This window comes from Natrix helvetica (genome assembly GCF_964273705.1).
Source record: "Natrix helvetica genome assembly, chromosome: 5".
Lineage (NCBI taxonomy): Eukaryota > Metazoa > Chordata > Lepidosauria > Squamata > Natricidae > Natrix > Natrix helvetica.
In genome coordinates this window covers 85,059,069-85,079,649 of record NC_138551.1, presented here as the reverse complement: position 1 = coordinate 85,079,649, position 20,581 = coordinate 85,059,069, and the positions used below count along the sequence as shown (strand labels likewise).

Here is a 20,581-nt window from a genome sequence, read left to right as displayed (position 1 = left end):
TCCATAATATTTTTCCTAGCATGAGTGTGCTTTTAAATTGCAAATTTCCTAGCCACAATGACAATTAACTCAAGGCCACAGAAATAAATTATCCATCTTTCCCTGGTTAAATTGGAGATCAAGGATCTCAGATGAGCAAATTGTTACAAGTGGGTTCCCCCCCCCCCCACTTGTTTCTATGCCTTGACTTCTTTATAATGTTATGGGTCAATGTTTCTTCTAGCACTGAATACCCCAACAACAGTAACTTATATAGTACTATGCTTTCCATGACATAATAACAGAGTTGGAAGCGTCCTTGGAGATCTTCTAGTCCAAACCCCCTGCACCAGCAGGCAACCCTCTACCCAGAGGTGGGCTCCTACCGGTTCGGACCAGTTTGGCTGAGTAGGTAGTAACTCAGCCTGCCATGCCCCCGAACTGGTTCTAGCTAACCTGTGACTGGTTTGCTTATCAAACTATTTTGAACTGATTTGTCAAACGCTTTGCTGAAATCCAAACTAAAGACGTCCTTTCAATTCAAGCAAGTTTATTCAAAGGGCGTGCATGCCTTTTAAGCTCCCTATGGCCTATGGCGCCACCATCTTGTTTTTTGCGTCTGCGTATGCATGTCCCTGAGCGAACTGGCAGTAGCAGCAGCCAGAACCCACCCCTGCCTATACCACAGGGGTGTCAAACTCGATTTCATTGAGGGCCACATCAGAGTTGTGTTTGCCCTTGGAGGGCTGTGTGTGTGTGGCCAGGATGGTTATGGTAATGGTAGGAGTGGCTGGGGTGGGCATTTGATCCAGGCTCAAGGTAAGTTTTTTCCCCTTCTTTCTTTTCACAATTCTTTATTATAACCATTTTTTCCTATCTCTTCTACCACATATTACGGGCCAACATTTATTACTTACTTTTCATACTCCACTAAACTTTTTATTTCTAAATTTATACCCCCATTCTTTAATAGTAAATTGCTTTTCCAGGCAGAAAAGTTATTCATACTATTGTATTTTTATTATTCAACTAATAATAAAAAATACAATAGCATAAATGACATGACAATACAAGATCTAACAGCAGAGGTGAATTTCCAGGATAGTAAATAGAAATGGATGTCAATTATAGATTGTTGATTGTAGATTAAATGGTCCTAGAGTATGAAAAATCTGGCATTAAACTGTAGTATTAACATAGGATGTTGTTTGTTTTCTATCCAGATCAGGCACTTTACTTGAGGCCACATAATTGTAATCTAGTCCAATCCAGTTTCCTGCAGCACTCTGCCGGCCCAAAATGGGCCGTCCCATTTTTAGCGGGCAGAGTGCTGCTAGAGGCCAGGGAGGCTGAAAATGGGCCGCATAGGGCCCCCCAGGACCTCCGCGCAGTTCATTTTTTGCTGGCAGAGTGCTGCTAGAGGCCAGGGAGGCCGAAAACAGCTGCGGCCTTTTTTGATTGGCAGAGGCACCACGGGCCGGTCCTTTGGTATTTCCAGGCTGGCCCCATGGGCCAGATTTAAGCACCCATGGGCAGGATCCACCCACAGACCTTCAGTTTGTCACCCCTGCTATATCATTTCAGACAAATAGTAGTTCAATCTCTTCTTTAAAATCTACAGCGTTTCACAACTTCTGGAGATGAGACATTCCACTGATTAATTGTTCTGTCAGGAACATTTATGATGCGAACAATTATTTTTAATAAATTTCTCCAGCCCTTTTCCATCATATTGCTGCAAAATGTTACTAACCACTCCATCCTGGAAATGCTTCTTGAGTTGCTTCAGCATCACAGTCAACTTTTTGGATTGTACTCCACTGTAAGCCAGCAGCATGCTGCCAAATTGGCGTTCCGTGATTCGACCATTTACAGGGTCATGCCTTTCAAACTGGAAGACAAAAAGGGAAGGAGAAAAGTTACCTAGAACGGCATGGATTCACCTGCTCATGTCATATCAATACTGTCTATTGAAAAGTTCTCTTCCATGTGAAATCACACATTTTAAAAAAATAACAAGCAGCAGATGAAAGGATCAGAAAAGGAATGCTAACCTCATTAAGCACCATGTTCAACACTCCTATATTTTTAATTACAGCATTGGTATGCATACAATATACAGCATAGGTATAAAGTTGATATTAATACTCAGGAATGTCATTATTATCTTGTATATTTAATGGAAATTATAAAAGGACCACCAAAGTGAGCGTTACTATCTCTTCTAAGCTATGAATCACTCTCAACTTAAGATTCTTAGTAAAATATTGCAAGATAAAAATTTGTTAAGCGATGCACTCACACTAACAAAATATTAATGTATTACAAATATAAACGTTGGTAATATATTTGTAATATTTTAACTGTCTTTGGATTCCTATCCCATACAACCTCTTACAGATAACCACTCTAATGTGAGTATAATATAACAGGGGGTCTCTTTGAACTTCAATGGATGGCAGACTTTAAATCTTAAATATTGGGGCAAGGTTAATTTTCATAAAAGTAATGTTTCTCTAGAGCAGTGATGGCGAACCTTTTTCTTATGTCAAATTAGCACGGGCGCTATCGCGCGTGCCCACTCAATCCTTCCCTGCCCACCTGTGCATGCACGTGACCCCACCCGCGTGCATGCGTGTGCAACCCCTCCCCAGGCTCCAGAGGCTTTCCTGAAGACTGGCGAGGGGAAAAATGGCCTTCCCGGCCCCGTGGAGGCCCCCTGGAAGCCGGAAATGGATCATTTCCAAACTTCTGGTTTGCCCGTTGGTGCCGTTTTTCACTCTCCCCAGCCTCCGGAGGCATTCCTGAAGCCTGAGGAGGGCAAAAACGGCCTCCCCTGGCTCTCCGGAAGGGCAGAAAATTAGCTGATAGCTGGCATGCCACCTAATATGGCTCCACATGCCACCTGTGGCACGCGTGCCATAGGTTCGCCATCATGGCTCTACAGCATTGTATTTTAGATGGAATTTTATGCCTGCATCAACAAAATGTTTGCAGAAATGTATTACAATGTGTTGTAAAAATTTTTTGGGGGGAGTGCCTTTTTAAACAATTATTTATCTTCATTAACCTTTCAACACATCAGTTCAAAAGATACGATGGATCTTCAAGGCTTCCAGATCTCTTTCTCACATCATTCACAGACAGGAAAACTTGGAAGCATTTAAAAACATTTCTCCAATCTTTTAAGTAATTTAAATGAAGGGGGGGGCACAAAGTAAAACCTAATTGTTCTTTAATAACATTCAAATCAGTTCAATTTAATCTTGATTGGTCTTCAATTAATTGCTGGTATTCACAAAGACTTTCTCCTTTCAAGGAATAAAACTTGCCAATGAAAATACATGATACAGAAATAAATATGATGTTAATGTGATAACCTGCCCTTCAGATGTTTGCCTTTACACTGTCAGCACCTTTCTGGAACAGTATTATGGCATTTAAATAAGCCTGGAAATTAATCCAAACTCGTTCAACTGGCTGCAATTTTTCACTCAATCTGACAGCATGTAAGATCTCCTAAATTTCACAGATCCATCAAAAACTCAACGATCAACACATGCCAAGGTCAAAACAGACAAAGATTGCAGAAGCATGCTATGTAAACCTTATGTCTCAATGAGGGTATTTTTAAAATGTTATCTATATTTAACAAAGAAAGTCATTTTTGTGTAGGTCTTACCCTGTTTCTCCGAAAATAAGACCTCCCTGGATAATAAGCCCAAATTGGGCTTTTGAGTGCAAGTACTAAAATAAGCCCTCCCCCGAAAATACCCCCCACTGAAAATATTGCAACACACCAGTAGCTATGAGTTGACCACGCTCGCCGCTTCCTGCACCTCAAAAATAATAAGCCCTCCCTGAAAATAAGGCCAAGTGCTTATTTCGGGAGGACAAAACCCTGTCTTATTTTCAGGGAAACAGGGTAGGTACCAATCTACAAGTCTGGTGGCTGTTAGTTTTACTTCTGCCTTCTAGATGAAGTCAGCTGGGTGACTTTACATCACTTCTAAAAATATTGCCATGAGTAAAGACTGACTCATCAATATAATAATTAAACAACAAACATTCAACAGACGGAAGCTTGAACCTGGGGTTCCTAGAGATGTGGCAGGACCCTCTGTACGTTTTCTCTCCCAGATCTTTCTTGATGGTCCAAATCAAGGCAGAACAAGGCAGATTGGATTGATAATTAACAATGGAAAATTATACTTGGAGTTGTGGATAATTGATGACATTATGGTTAACTGAAAGTATAAATATGCAATATGAATTAAAGGGAATCTTTTGTTTTAATCTTTGTTTTTACTCTCTAGAGATAGGCGATACTATAATTCAATATAGACTTATTGTTACCTAATAGATAATTATGGATTCAAGGAAATAAGGGCTGTCAAAAATGAAAGAATATTAATGGTAATTTGAACACATAATACTCAATGTAATATTTAGTTATGTTTAATGGATAACCAGTGACTTTATTTTTAATTATAAAAACTGTTGCACAAAAACTTGTAACCAAACGACACGCTTGATGAAATTGAGGAAAGTTGTTTTTTCACCTTGCTTTTGTTCTATATGTGTTGTCTTGTTTTTTTTAAAGAAAATAAATAAATAAATAAATAAATAAGGCAGAACAAGGCAGGTCACAGACACTATAAACTCTTGAGTTATGTAGGGTTTTAAAAGTGACAGTTGTATCCAGAAGCTAATGGGCAGCAAGTGAGCTCCTGGTATTACTTGGCACCTCTTGTCAGTGGGGCCATAATAATTTGGATTGCTTTATGCTGCATCTGCTGAAGTTTTTGGATAGTCGTGGTTGTATCTCTCACACATTACTAATGTTCAAATGCACCCAATCCATCCTCCCTTCTTAAAATTTATTTTTTAAGATGAATTAACCTTTCATCCTAAGTACAGATCAGTGAAGAAAGAAAGAATTTCTCTCCTTTTTCCATATATTCACACAAAGGCAATAAAGCCAATGAGGATGACATAGAAAAAAATAGGAGAAGAAAAAGGAGAAGCAGGGCACGACTGGGAAAAGACACTCTTGAAATCCTACAATGGGAATAGTTCAGAAGTGGGTTTCACATAAATTTACCACTGGTTTGCCCTGCACACACACACATGCTCGCTTGCTTCGTGAGTGTGTGCACCTTTCACGCGTGCGCTTTGTTCACACCTGCGGCTTGCATGCATGTATGCAGCTTAGAAAACGTGGCTAAATACGACGGCATAGAGCCGAAACGGGTGGGCGGAAAACCCGCAGGTTGCCACTACCAGTTCATCCAAACAGGTCCAAATCGGCTGAAAATCACCTCTGGAATAGTTCTAAGCAGGAATGGAAGAAAAAAAAGGTCTCCCCACATACTGAATAGATCAGTGGCCTAAAGTGTAATAAGCCAGGTTTGGGATATAAATCAAAAATATCCATTAAAATGCTTTTCTTTCTCTTGAATCTGAAGTACCGCAGTATCTCAGCCAGTTTATATTTAATTCTAACAAGGCATAAGTTTATCTTGCAGTCAAAAAAGTGAAGAGGGGCACAATGGACAGGTAATAAGAACTAGCTTTAAAGACCTGTCTGTGTTTCCGAGCCTCGGGCACTACACGCACCAAGGCCCTGCCTCCTGGCTGTATAATTAATAGGCTAAATGTCTTGCTTGTATCTACTTGAATTAGACACTTTAGTGGTTTTTTTAGCATTTAAATGGTTTTAAAAAAAGAGTTGTGGTGGTGCAGTGGTTAGAATGCAGTATTGCAGGATAACTCTGCCCACAACCAGAAGTTCAATCCTGACCGGTTCAAGGTTGACTCATCCTTCCAAGGTCAGTAAAATGAGGACCCAGATTGTTGGGGGCAATATGCAGACTTTTGTAAACCGCTCAGAGAGTGCTATAAAGCATTATGAAGCATTATATAAGCCTAAGTGCTATTGCTATTTTTAATAATAATAATAATAATAATAATAATAATAATAATAATAATAATAATAATAATAATAATAATAATAATAATAATAATAATAATAATAATAATAATAATAATAATAATAATAATAATATTTATTTCTTAGCCGCACCCTCTCCCGAAGGACTCGGGGCGGCGTACAATAAAAACATAAAAATACAAGTATGGACAAACATACATATAATATAGACGTATACAAAGACGTATACAAAGACGTATACAAAGAGGAGGTGGACAAATGGATGGAAACAATTAAAATCACAATATTAAAATCCCCTAAAAAATTACAAAAATAAAAAACCCGTCAGGAGCGATGTGTTCAGACTATAGTTGAGCCAGGCCAGCTACTTGAAATAGGTGGGTCTTGAGCTTTACACGGAAGGAGCGGAGGTCGGAGGTAGTCCTAATATCCGGAGGGAGGTCATTCCACAGGGCTGGGCCCGCCACAGAGAAGGCTCTACTCCTAGGAGCTGCCCCTCGGCACTGTCTGGTGGACGGCACCTGGAGGAGTCCCTCTCTGTGCGAGCGAATTGGTCGCAGGGATGTATGGGGCAGGATACGATCCCGTAAGTAACTAGGTCCTGAGCCATGGAGCGCTTTAAAGATCGTTATCAAAACCTTGAAACGCACCTGATAGACCACAGGAAGCCAGTGCAGCTCGCGCAGGAAAGGTGTCACATGGGAGTACCTGGAACTTTATTTTTATTTTTTTATTTTCTTAGATTTTTAGACCGCCCCTCTCCCAGAAAGGGACTCGGGGCGGTGTACAGTCAATACAAATAAAATCGGTCATAATAATAAAATACATTTAAGATACATTTGGAGGGGGAGATAGGCTGTACTAAGAAATAAATATATTCTAATCCTAAAAACATCACAATTAAAACCCCAAACCCAATTAAAATAAAATAAATCCCCGGGAGGTAAAACTAAGAAAGTGCCAGGCCAGCTGATTGAAATAGGTGAGTCTTTAACTTTTGCCGGAAGGAACGGAGGTCGGTGGTAGTTCGAATGTCTGGGGGGAGGTCATTCCAGAGGGTTGGGCCCATCACAGAGAAGGATCTACTCCTAGGCGTCGCCCGCTGGCATTGCCTAGCAGACGGCACCAGGAGGAGCCCCTCCCTGTGTGAGCGGATAGGTCGCAGGGACGTGTGTGGTAGGATGCGATCCTGCAGATAACTAGGTCCTATGCCGCAACAGGATACCATGGTCGATGGTATCAAAAGCCACCGAGAGGTCTAATAGGACCAGGATAGAGGAACAACCCCTATCTCTGGCCCTCCAGAGATCATCTACCAACGCGACCAAGGCCGTCTCCGTGCTGTGCCCGGGTCGGAAGCCGGACTGGCGCGGGTCTAGATAATCATCTTCCTCCAGATGTCGTGGAAACTGATAAGCCACCACACTCTCTACAACCTTCGCCAAGAAGGGAAGGTTGGAGACAGGAGGATAATTGGCCAGCTCCATAGGGTCCAGGGAAGGCTTCTTGAGCAAGGGTCTCACCACCGCCTCTTTTTTAACATTTTTATTGTTTTAAAATATTTTTAAGATCTTAATTGTAATGTGTTTCTCAATAGTGAGCTGCCCTGAGTTGTTGGGCAGTTATAGAAATCAAATAAATAAATAAATAGAAAAAAAAACTATCTTCCCCACCATGTACATCTGTCACAGCAGGACACTCTAACAATATTTATTTCTGCTTTCTTAAATAAATATATCTTTTTTTCCTTTAAAATGTTTTCACAAATGTAAGCATATTTCTACTTCTAGGGTCCCTGGGTGTAACATTTCCACCTATAAAGAAAGCTAAATTGATCTGTTATGCTTCTTACTGCCTGTCACAGACAAAAAGTACATTCTTTCGTGGCCTCTGACTCAGCATCAAAGAAGTGGCGGATGAAGAAATTTCACTTAATCCTCTAGGATTTATTTGCATAATACCATTTAACTGAGATTTGAATAATACTTAATAATGGAACTTAATAGAAGATATCTTAAAGCCTTTATAAAATTCAAAGTCACCAAGGCTCTATTGCACAAAAGATAAAAGGAAGGAAACAGTGATGAGAAAGTCTAAATCATATTAAAACAATAGTGAATAAATGCCATTTTTCAATGTAGCTTTTGTACTTTCCAATCAGCTTATCATCTAATCAGCAAGGCCATTTTATAAAAACAGAACAAGACAGACCACAATACTTTTGGGAAGCATCAAAACTGAAAGTATGCTACATCCTTTTATTATTTTATTTTTACTGTATTTGTATAATTCTAAAAACATAAGAATTACCACTCTCAGGAAGAACTCCCTGTCTAAGCAGGGATGGGTATGTGCCATTATCCCTGGGCATCGGGAATCATTGCAGGTCTCCAGACAAGTAATTCAGTTGCCTACATCCTGCCATCTTAAGCTCGTGAAACATAGAAAGATGGTTTGTGTAAAAAGTCGGTATTTGCAAACCAAGAAAAACCTTTAACTATTTCAGTTTCTTGCAACTTTCTCCAGATGTGCTTTTTTCAGGAGGCAACTTGGACTTTCTTGTTTTTTCTTTGAAGACGTTTCTCTTCTCATCCAAGAAGCTTCTTCAGCTCTGACAGGATAGTAAGGAATGGAAGGATTTATATTCCTTGCAGACAGCTGTTCATTTGCATCTACATTTTTTTCTCTCTGGAAATCCATCCTGTCAGAGCTGAAGAAGCTTCTTGGATGAGAAGCGAAACGTCTTCAAAGAAAAAACAAGAAGGTCCAGTTGCCTCCTGAAAAGCACCTTTGGGACAACCATGACCTGGATGACACAGAATCTCTACAACCTTTTTTCAGAATGAGTCTAATAACATTTTTTCATACTAACCATTTTATTAATAGAGATAGACGTTCAAAATTTAATAAAATTAGTTCTTCAGAAAAGTTGGTGTTAGACTGCAAGACTCACTTAAAAACTGTAGTGGTTCACTCAACAGCAATGACCAAAAAGGTCCTAAAATAGGGCACAATTCACTTAATCATTTTGCTTAACAATGGTAACTCTGCTTCCAATTGTGGTCATAACTCAATGACTATCTGTATCAGAGGTGGTTTTCACATAATTTTACCACTGGCTCGCCGCACACCAAAAATGTGAGTGCATGCAGCTTGCATGCATGCATGTGGTTTAGAAAACGTGGCTAAATAGGACAGCATAGCGCCGGGGCGGGTGCGCAGGGCCACCTGCAGGTCGCCACTACCGGTTCGTTCGAACCGGTGCAAATCGGCTGAATACCACCACTGATCTGCATGGTGAAATTGAATACTTGTGAAAACAAGGCTAATTATGGTCCTTTGTTTTTATGGCCTGCCACCAACTACAAGGCTTGTCCTTCAGATGTATCTCATTTTGTTAAAGGAAGCACAACATATTTTAGCATAAAGATAGGTTTAGAATAACCCTGGAAGCTTTGAAAGAAGTAGGAAACGGTACAACAAAACCCATAAAAATGATGGATCTGTCTGGATGTACGAGCATCAGCATTTGGGGAGCAGCTCCCGTCGTCTCCAATTACTATAAAACAGCAAAATCAGGGAAAGCTTTTCACAGTCTGAAGCAGAACAGAATATATATATATATACTACTTCTCCAATGGCTCATTTCACATGAGAATTACAAAATTTCCAGGATCCTGGACCCTACATAGAAGATGAAACCGCTACATAGAAGATGAAACCCCATTCTGATACTGATATTTAATTTACTTTGTATTCCAAAGCATCAATTAAAAAAAAAAACAAGAGGAGGCACACACACACAATTCGGTGAAGGAAGAAACATCGTAAACAAAGCAAAGTGCTGCTTAGAGAGGCCCTGAACTGCCAATTGTGCTTCATGGACCTCAAAAACTGCTGCAATTTCTGGAGTTAGGCAGGGCAAAGATATTTGGTGTCTGTGTGTGTGTCTCCTGGGGCTACTACGGTATGGAACCACTGGTTTTCCACAGTACTTGTTCTACTATGCTTTGGGGGCTAAAGGGAGATACTCAAATCAGCGCCTGAGAGCAGCACACACACACAGTGTACACAATTATTAGGCAAGCTATATTTTTGAGGATTAATGTTATTATTGATAATAATATTAATATTATGGGGAGGAGCACATTGCATTATGGGTGCACATGTGTGCTTTTGGCACTCGGCACCGAAAAGGTTAGCCATCACTGATCTAGTTGCTCTGCTTTAGATATCACAAAGCCTCCTTCCAGAAGATAAAAAATAAAACCTGTCATGGAGGGGATGCATATTGTCCCAGACAATAACGTGGACCCTGGTCAAGTATCGCTTATATGCCATGTCCTGAATAGAAGGAAATGCATTTCCAATAATCTTTTCTGCCGTCCTCAGCACTCTCTGCACAGCCTTCATATCCGAAACAGTAATACCTCCAAACCACACAGTAATACAATACGACAGGATGCTTTCTATCATCCCTCTATAGAAAGTAGTAAGGACAGGGGAAAGAAGATATGCTCTTCTCAAAGGACACAGAAAATCTAGGCGTGGTGGTGCCTGCTTCACCAGTGTTTCATTGTTGAGCGACCAAACTAGTCTACTCGTCGGCTGCACACCCAGAAACCTGATACTACTAAGCACCTTCACAGTTGAATCATTAATAGAGAGGTGGTGCCTGCCTTTTCTGAAGTCGACAATCATCTCTTTTGTTTTACATATCATTGGGGTAATTTTGGTGGATGATGATAAAACATTTGTAACTTTCCTCTTGGGGAAAGTGATTCCCTAAATGGAGTGTGATGTCAGTCTTCTTCTCTATTCTGCCAACTTCTTCTTCTGGAAATCTTACCAAATGGGTTAATTTTCTGATACTTGGCTTTCCTTGGACAGCTTCATCTTGCAACAGAGCCAGAAGCTGCATTATTTCCAGAGTGATCATAAACAATATACACACAGAGCCTCTTACGCTTTTCAGTTAACCTACAGAAAGGCTGCAGAAAACCTTGAAATGAACAAAGAATGCCAGGTTCCATTAAATAAAATTGAACTGAATCACTTTTCTTTCCACCCCAAGATAAGTCTGACAGACGCCACAAAGAGTCTTATAACAAAGACGTGGCATCTGCAGCGCTGGCAGGAGGACAACAAAAGCTGTGTCATGTTTCCACAGTGCAATCCCGTTTTCGAAGCGTGGTACACAACACTCCATCCTTATAGTAAAAAGGCAGAAATGGGGAAAAGGTGCTTTCTCACCAAACCAGCAAGTATCCTGCAGATACTCACAAGCAAAGATAGTCACAGTTCAGTTTATTTAAGGGAAGGTTCCATAGTTAACTTAGGTTGTTAAATTTAAGAACACCTAGATCTGTGATGGCAAACCTATGGCACGCATGCCAGAGGTGGCACGCAGTGCCCTCTCTGATGGCACATGAGCTGTTGCCACAGTTCAGCTCTGCTGCGCATGTCCGTGTGCCTCCCGCCAGCCAACTGGCCTTTGGGTCTCTGCCATGCATGCACAGGGCGCCCTATGTGGGAGAGCAGCATGCGCGAAGGGCAGGGTACACTTGGGGGGGTGATGTACGCATGCACAGGGGGCATGCAGGGGAATTACATTCACATGCGCGGGGGGCACATTGCATTTTGGGGGTTCACATGCTTTGGGAACTCAGTCTGGAAAAGGTTAGCCATCACTGACTTAGATTTTACCACTAATTAACTTTTCACATTTTTTTTCTTAACTTACTAGCTTACTCTATTACTGATAGTCAAAAGTATTCTACTTCTTCCAAAATGTAAACCATGTCACAGCATACCATCAAAACAAGCAAGATCCCCCAAACTTTCTGAGAAACTAGAATCTTCTAGAATTGCTTAATCCTTATAAGGCTACATCTCCAACCTATAAATTCGACAACCCATCCAAAAAGACACCATGATTAGTAAAGTCAAGAGCAGCTAGGATTCACAAAAGCATTGATAAAATTATGCTTCCTATCCAAAGGGGTTCCCCACCATGATTAAAATATTCTCTTTTGTAAACTCAACTTAATCTTGATCAGAATCAAACCCTAAGCACGCATGCAGGGCCCTCTGCTTGCATTTAGACCGAAATTAAAGAATTATGGCAGGACTACATAGGGAATTCTTGAAATGATAATTTTGTTTAGGAAAAACGTTACTGGAATTAGCTATTAAAAGCGCCAGTGGTAATTTCAAAACTTAAATTAAAAGGAGGAGGAAATGAAGAAGTAGCCTAATATGAAAACCCCAGTTCTGTTATGCAAAGGAAGAAGAGAGTGAATCTTTCAGCTAATAGTTGAACACGCAGAGAATTATTAGCATGGAGGCCCAGGGAATTAATCAAGATAAAATACAATAAGGTAAGTAAGCACCACTAGGAAAATCCACCTCACCCTATTAAAAGATAAAACCTATTATGGAAGTGAAATGCTGTAAGCTTATCACCAATTCTCAGCATGATGTCTTTTCTTTAGCATTACCAATGCAAATTCTGTCCAGGATCAGTTATTTTTTAATAACTATTATTTTAACAAGCAATGTCAAGGACACAGAAAAGTGTGCAGTCCTCCAGATTTCAACTTCTGGCCTCAAGAATGGCAGTTTGTAGCCCTGATGCTGGCAATTAGGAACTTGAAGGGAGAGACAGTTTGGGTGCTAGCCTAGAAACCAAGGAGACCAGGAGTTCTAGTTTCAAATCAGGCATGAAAATCAGCTGGGTGACCTAAGGCTAGTGATTTTCTCTCAGCCCAACTTAACTGACATGGTGGTTGTGAAGAAAACAGGAACAGAGGTCATTGTGTTGACCCAGCCTTAGCCATCACGGCTCTAGGTCATCTCTAATTTTGCATCAAAATTATAATGGGGAGTAAATGGGTTGAAACTAAACTTCCTGCTGACAGTAGGATCTCATGGATGCCTAGTTCTTGGGAACTGTTTTGGACATAGGTCATTGATCTCAGAAACCCACTGCAGCCTGCAACTGAACAGCAGAATTAATTACGGCCACCAGCAGATTCTGAAGAAGTGTGGGGAAAGACGAGGCTTGACACACTGAGGAACGTCCAACTCAATTTATTAACGTTTAACAACAGCAAGCAATACAGGAGAGAATCGCCCGTTCCTTAGCCTGACAGCTATTTAAGGGAGAGCTGTCAGGCCGAGGAACCAATCAGGAGATCAGATCAGCCCGCCTTCAGCCATGCCGCGCCTGATTGGCTAAGGCGCAGCATGGCTGTTGCTGGCTGACAACAGGGGGAATTCCCCGGTCGTAAGTCGGGGAGGAAAGAATACAACACTCCTTCCCCCCTAGCGAGGACGCATGCGTAGCAGTGGAGCATGCGTAGTCGCTAAGATAGGCTGGGCGGCGTCGGACACGCCCAGAACGCCTCAGAACTGGGCAGACCGTCGGAGAAGGAGGTGGTGTCCGTGGGAGCTCCTCCCTGAAGGGAGTGGAGCTCCGGCCGCCATCTTGAAGGCCTATCTCAGACGGAGGAGGAGGCGGAGACTCAGGAACAGGTAGGCAGGGCCGGGGTGGCGCGGCCGCTGGCGGGCTTGAGACAGGGAATTTTGAATTGCAACTAGGGACAGGCTGGCCTGATTGAGGGAAGGCCAATATCGGGTGCAATGGCGGAGCTGGTAGCCCCACGGGGGCTGGGACTCTGCAAGGCTGTGGAAGGCGGAGAGCGCTGGGAACAGTCTCTGTTGAAACTCCTTGCGGCCTGGGCCACGACCACGGCGGGGGAATCAGGTGCGGCGCCAACCCCAGGGCCTCTGGTAGAATGGTCGAGGCCGACCTTGCGGGGTTGTTGTGTGGATCCGAAGGTTCGCGACGCCTTAACTGATCCACGTGGCGGCGCCAGTCTGCACCGTCGGCGGTCCGGACCCTGTAAGAGCAGGGGCCGGTTACAGAAGTGACGGTGGCAGGCACCCACTTAAGATCCCCGGAGAAAGCCCTTGCCCAAACGGAATCGCCCTCACGGAAGGAGCGGGGAGGGGGCCCCAGGTTGCTCGGCTGTGCCTCAGAATAGGTTGGGTGCAACCTATCTAAGGTGGTCCGCAGGCGCCGGCCCATCAGCAGCTCAGCGGGGGTTTTCCCTGACAGTGGACACGGGGTGGAATGCTGAACCAGGAGGTAAGCAGCCACCCTCGTGGGCCAGTCGCCCTTGTCCATTCGTCCAAGGGCGTCCTTGGCCGAGCGGACAGCGCGTTCCGCCCGGCCATTGCTGGCCGGATGATAGGGAGCGACTGGGGCGTGCCGGATGCCCTGGGTGGCCAGGAATTCCTGGAACACGGTGGACGCAAACTGCGGCCCATTGTCCGACACAACGACGTCTGGCAAGCCGTGGGTGGCAAACAGGCGCGTTAATGCTCGGACAGTAGCCTCAGCTGTGGTGGAGGTCATGAGGATGAGCTCCACCCAGCGCGAGTAAGCGTCCACCACCACCAGGAAAACCTGGCCTCGGAAGGGGCCGGCGAAATCCAGGTGGAGGCGTGACCATGGGCCGCGAGGAATCTCCCACTCCCGCGGCGGGGCCGCTGGAGGCGCTGGACGGGAGACCTGGCAGGTCGAGCACCTGGCAACCCAGGTAGCTATCTCGTTGTCCAGATGGGGCCACCAAACATAGCTGCGCGCCAGCGCCTTCATGCGCGCAATTCCAGGGTGGCCCTCATGGAGACGAGACAGCACCCGTTCGCGCAGTGTGGGTGGAATGATCACCCTGTCCCCCCACAGGAGGCACCCACTGTGAAGGGACAGCTCTAGCTGCCTGGCCTTGTAGGGGCGGTGGTCGTCGGACACCGGTCCCCCAGGCCACCCCCGCAGAACCCAGGTCATCACCTGGGAGAGGGTGGGGTCGGCCAGAGACGCTGCCGCCACATCGCCCGCGGAGAGCGGCAAGGCGAGGTCTGCAATGGCCAAAACAGACAGGCAAGGCACAGTCTGAGGGTCGGAGACGGGCAAGGGGCAGCGGCTGAGGGCATCAGCGTGCCCAAGCTGCTTGCCAGGGCGGTAGACCAGGGCATACGAGTATGCCGCTAGGAACTCCACCCAGCGCGTCATCCGGGGTGACAGAATGGGGGGGGTCGGACGGTCACCGGCCAGAAGCCCAAGGAGCGGCTTGTGGTCAGTGAAGAGCGTGAAATGCCGTCCGTAGAGGTATTCGTGGAACTTTTTAACCCCGGACACGGCAGCCAGAGCCTCCTTGTCGATCTGGCTGTAATTTCTCTCCGCTGGAGAGAGTGTCCGGGAATAAAAAGCTATGGGGGCTTCCGAGCCGTTGGGGAGGACGTGGCTCAGGACAGCCCCCAAACCCACGGGGGAGGCGTCACACGCTAGAGTCAGGGGCATCCTGTCACTATATTGGACTAGGACTGCCTCTGACGTCAGCATGTCTTTGACAGCCGCGAACGCATGCGCTTCGCGGCTGCCCCAGCGCCAGGCCGCCGATCGGTCGAGCAACCGATGCAGCGGCTCGGCTAGTGACGCCTTGTGCGGCAGAAATGGCGCGTAGAAATTTAAAAGCCCCAAGAACGACTGCAGCTCCGCCTTAGAGGCGGGGGTGGGGGCGTTCTTGATGGCTGCGACTTTGGCAGGGGTGGGGTGGATTCCGTGGGCATCTATGGAGAAGCCGAGGAAGTCCACTTTAGGCACAGCAAATGAACATTTGCTGCGCTTTAATTTGAGACCCGCGCCCCTAAAACGGTCGAGGACCTTCCCCAGTACTTCGAGGAGTCCTGAGCGGCTGGATGCAGCGATCAGGACATCGTTGAAATAGGGTACAACGCCAGGGAGCCCATGGAGCAATCGCTCCATGAGGCTCTGGAAGATCCCCGGGGCCACGGAAACGCCGAATTGGAGGCGGCGGCAGCGGAAAGCCCCTCGGTGGGTGACGATAGTCTGCGCAGCCGCCGCTTCGTCATCCACCGGGAGCTGCTGGTAGGCCTGCGCCATATCCAGTTTCGCGAAAATACAGCCCTGCCCCAGGGAGTGGAGCAGGTGCTGTACGACAGGGACTGGATAGGGGTTTGCCTGAAGGGCCAAATTGATGGTGGATTTAAAATCGGCGCAGAGGCGTATGGAGCCGTCGGCCTTCACAGGGACCACTATTGGGGTCTCCCAACGCGAGTAGTCAACAGGCTCCAATACGCCCTGCGCCAGCAAGCGGTCAATTTCCTCATCAACTTTGGCCCTTAAGGCAAAAGGCACCCTGCGGGCCTTCAGCCTAATGGGAGCAACCTGGGGATCTAAGTTAAGAGAGATGGGGGTGCCCTTGTATAGACCCAGCTGGCCGTCAAAGACGTCCGCGTAGGCGGAGATGACAGCAGCTACGTCAGGGGGCGTGTCTGAGATGGAGTGCACCCCCTGCACGGAGAGACCAAGGGCGGGGAACCAATCCAGGCCCAGCAATGCGGGGAGGGGCTTCTCAACTACTAGGACTGGCAGGCAACCCAAAAACCCCCCGTATTCAACCCTGACCGTATAGCAGCCCAGGGTTGGGATAAGTGACCCCTGATAGTCCCTTAGGGCCACGGGGCTGGCAGTCAATTGGCGTTTAAGGACGCTGGGGCACAGTTTGTGAAAGTCAGCCCAGGCAATTATGGAGCGGGACGAGCCGGAGTCCACCTCCATTACACAAGGCGCGCCCTCAATGAGGACTGACGCCTTGATTCTGTCCGCACCTGCGGAGGCCTGGTAGATCGCCTCAGCAGGGGCGGCTGCTGGGCCTGGCTCCACGGTGTAGCAGCTGGCTCTCGAGCGCGGCTGGCGGCGGGGCTGCTGCGGTCCTGCTGTCATCTGCTGGCCTGTGGCTCCTTGGGTTGGTGGTGGTGGCAGCACAGCTCGGCAAATTTGGGCCAGGTGCCCCTTTTTCGAACACCGGCAGCAGATGGATGCCCTGAATGGGCAGGCGGACCGGTCGTGGCTGCCCCCGCAGCCAAGGCAGGTTGTCAAAGTCTGGCGCGGAGGTCGCGGGTTGCGGCGTCTCTGCAGTTCTGCCAGGCGAGCCACGAGCTCTTCCTCTTCTTCAGCCGGGCTCGGCATGGGCACCAGCTGATCAATGAGGCAGGTATGCGCTGGGGAAGATGGAAACGGGTGGCGGTCCATCTCAGCGACGGATTGCTCAGACAGCTCCACCGCCCGTGCCTCAGCGACCGCCTCTGCCAAGGTGATTTCTGGCCGAGCCAGGAGACGCCTCCTCAGCCGGCGGTCCCTGATTCCGCTGACAAATTGTTCCACCAGGTTGTCCTCCAAGTCCGGGAACTCGCAGGGTATAGCTGTGGTCCGCAAGGACTGGAGGAACTGGCTGACGTCTTCGTGCGGCTTCTGGACGCACTGACGGAAAGCGTACCGCCTGGTAATTTTCGATGGGGACGGGGCATAATGTCCCTTCAGCTTGGCCATCAGCGTATCCCAGTCGAGATCGTGGACTGGCAAAGGGGCTACCAACGCCCGGGCGGCGTTGAACATCGGGGTTCCGCAGCTACTGAGGAAGAAGCTGCACTTCTCCTCCATCGGGATACCCCTTTTTCCGTTGGCTCGCAGGAAACACTCGAAGCGTTCCAAAAATCCCGTCCATCCTTCTCCCTCGGTTCCGAAGGGAGCGAACGGAGGAAGCGAAGACATAGCGGCTTGGAGTTGTGCGGCTCGGGGAGCTAAACTCAAGCGGCTGTGTGAAGAGGTTGGGCTCCGTCGGGGTCGTCGCCTCAGGAGGATCCCACCTTCGTCGCCAGTGAAGAAGTGTGGGGAAAGACGAGGCTTGACACACTGAGGAACGTCCAACTCAATTTATTAACGTTTAACAACAGCAAGCAATACAGGAGAGAATCGCCCGTTCCTTAGCCTGACAGCTATTTAAGGGAGAGCTGTCAGGCCGAGGAACCAATCAGGAGATCAGATCAGCCCGCCTTCAGCCATGCCGCGCCTGATTGGCTAAGGCGCAGCATGGCTGTTGCTGGCTGACAACAGGGGGAATTCCCCGGTCGTAAGTCGGGGAGGAAAGAATACAACAGATTCCAGGACTTTAACGAGCAATTTAAACAGTTATGTACACAAGCACTGCACTCTTACCTTCAAAGCATACACAGAATAGAATGGAATGGAATGGAATGGAATAGAATAGAATAGTATAGACCAGACCAGACCAGACCAGACCAGACCAGACCAGACCAGACCAGAATAGAATAGAATAGAATTCTTTATTAGTCAAGTTTGATTGGACACACAAGCAATTTGTCTTCGGTGCATAAGCTCTCAGTGCACATAAAAGATATAAGGGATAAATCATGATCATAATCACCATAAATACATACATCATGAATCGAAAGATACATAACTTAGTCTGACAGAGGTAGTTTAGCATTGTGTCCTTTCTGCTTACAAGTCCCTTTTGTACTTTTAGGAAAAGAGAAAATATTTCTCAAACTAGAAAAATGTAAAGGGAAAAAAAACCCCAAACATTTTGGCAACCTGAATTGACATGCTTGGGCTTTATTACCAACTGGGCGTTCTCTCTCCCTCCCTCTCTCTCCCTCTCTCTCTCTCTCACACACACACACCATCCCTCCCTCTCCCTCTCTTTCACTCTCTCTTTCCCTCCCCCTCCCCCCTTCTCTTTCTCTTTCTGTCTCTCTTCCTCCCTTTCCTTTCCCCCCTCTCTCTCCCTCCCTCCTCTATCTCTCTGTCAAGACACAGTTGACAAGAAATCCCTCAACTAGTTCTGGCTGCCAATCAAAGATCAAACAAGCTTGCAGAGGGAATTACAGCTGCAGCAAAAGCCACTTTAAAAGTCAACGGGCAGCCCACCAATCCATGAGATTTTTCCCTCTTCGCAGTAGCTCTTGCACTGAGATGACAAAGTGAGTTTGCTATCAGATGAATATACTGTATGGAGGAAGTTGATTATCCCCAAATTGCAAGGGGAAAAAACAAAGCATAAGAAAAGTTTATCAAAAGTAATAGTAATTGAGAATGAAAACTTTAGATTTAACAGAAATAATTATCCTTCATCCTTTCCATATACCATATCACAAGGGGATGCGGTGGCTCAGTGGCTAAGACGCTGAGTTTGTCAATCAGAAAGGTCGGCAGTTTGGCAGTTCAAATTCCTAGTGCCGCGTAGCAGAGTGAGCTCCCATTACTTGTCCCAGCTTCTGCCAACCTAGCAGTTCGAAAGCATGTAAAAATGCAAGTAGAAAAATAGAGACCACCTTTGGTGGGAAGGTAACAGCGTTCCGTGCTTCTTCGGCGTTTAGTCATGCCGGCCACATGACCATGGAGACATCTTCGGACAGCGCTGGCTCTTCGGCTTTGAAACAGAGATGAGCACCACCCCCTAGAGTTGGGAACGACTAGCACATATGTGCGAGGGGAACCTTTACCTTTTTAATAACATATCACACTTGAAAGCCAGTCTAGTACAGTGACTAAGATACTGGGCTAGAAAATGGATGACCAAGATTTCTAGTCTTCCCTTGAACATAGAATCTGACTTAGTAATTTTGGTCCAGTCACCAATACTTTTCACTGGGGAAAATATTGTGGATGAAATGTCATCCTATGGAAGTTCACCACTGGGTTGCTTTTTCACTTTATCCAAATGGATAAGATTGAAATGAGTCCAGAGACGGGCAACAAAAATGGTCCCCTATCTGAGGGACAAAGCATATCAGAAGAGATGGGAGGAACTAAATATATACAGCCTGGAAGACAGAAGGAAAAGGGGGTGGTATGATTGAGACCTTTAAATATATTAGAGGTGTCAATAAGGTTCTAGAAGGCAGTATCCTCAATATTAAGCAAAAAATCAAGAACGCAGAGGCATATTCTAAAAATGAAAGGTTCAAAAAAGGTAAATGAGTCTGCAGACTTTACTCGGCTAGTCATTGGCTGTCTATAGGGGGCAGTTTTATCTCCATTTCAAGGCCAGTGAGCCAGTGCTGCCTGAAGACATTTCCGTGGTCACGTGGCCAGCATGATGTCACGGAACACTGTTACCTTTCCACCAAAGTGATATCTCTTTATCTACTTGCTTTTGTATGATTTTGTTCTGACCTAGGCTTCACAGAATCACGAAGCAGATTCCTTGTCCTGACAAAAACCCCTTTTTATTAAGCTAATGTGAATTCCTCTCATTCATATCCAGCAAAGTCTGGCAAACAGTCTTTTCAAGGGTGAATTTACAACCACAGACCTTATCAGGCTTGGAGAGTTGCCAGGCCGATAACTTCCAAACGCAATGCTGTACAAGAAAATACTTGGCAAGGAGTCTCTGAGAGTCATGGACAAATATTCACACTAATTAAGCGAACTAATTGTCTCCTGCAAACTCCATTCCACTTTTGCTCTTCTTTATTCCCTATGGGAGGGGCTATTCACCATTCACCTGTGCCTTTACTCCCAAGTCGGCCCTTGTTTCTTAACTGTTCCCTTCTCCTGGCAGCTCTGTGTGTGCGCACATTGGGAACAGGCTCCAGCTGTTCTTCTGACTCCAAAGGCAGCTGATAGCTGTCAGACGGCCCTGGCCCCATCTCTGCCTCTGATGCAGAGTACTCAACAGAGCCTTCCCCAGACTCCAGGACTGGCCCATGTTCCTCCCCAACTTCCTCACCGTCTGAGTCTGCCACTAGTTCTGC

The 20,581-nt window shown here is 45.9% G+C and overlaps 1 protein-coding gene across 1 annotated transcript in view; it reads right to left on the bottom strand.

The window, feature by feature from the left end:
• The window catches only part of MICU1 (mitochondrial calcium uptake 1), a 205,935-nt gene that overhangs the window by 49,212 nt on the left and 136,142 nt on the right, over window positions 1-20,581 (bottom strand). Inside the window, exon 9 of the mRNA XM_081955835.1 lies at window positions 1,733-1,870. Within this exon, the coding sequence (XP_081811961.1) occupies window positions 1,733-1,870 (138 nt within the window). The remainder of the gene's footprint in view (window positions 1-1,732; window positions 1,871-20,581) is intronic.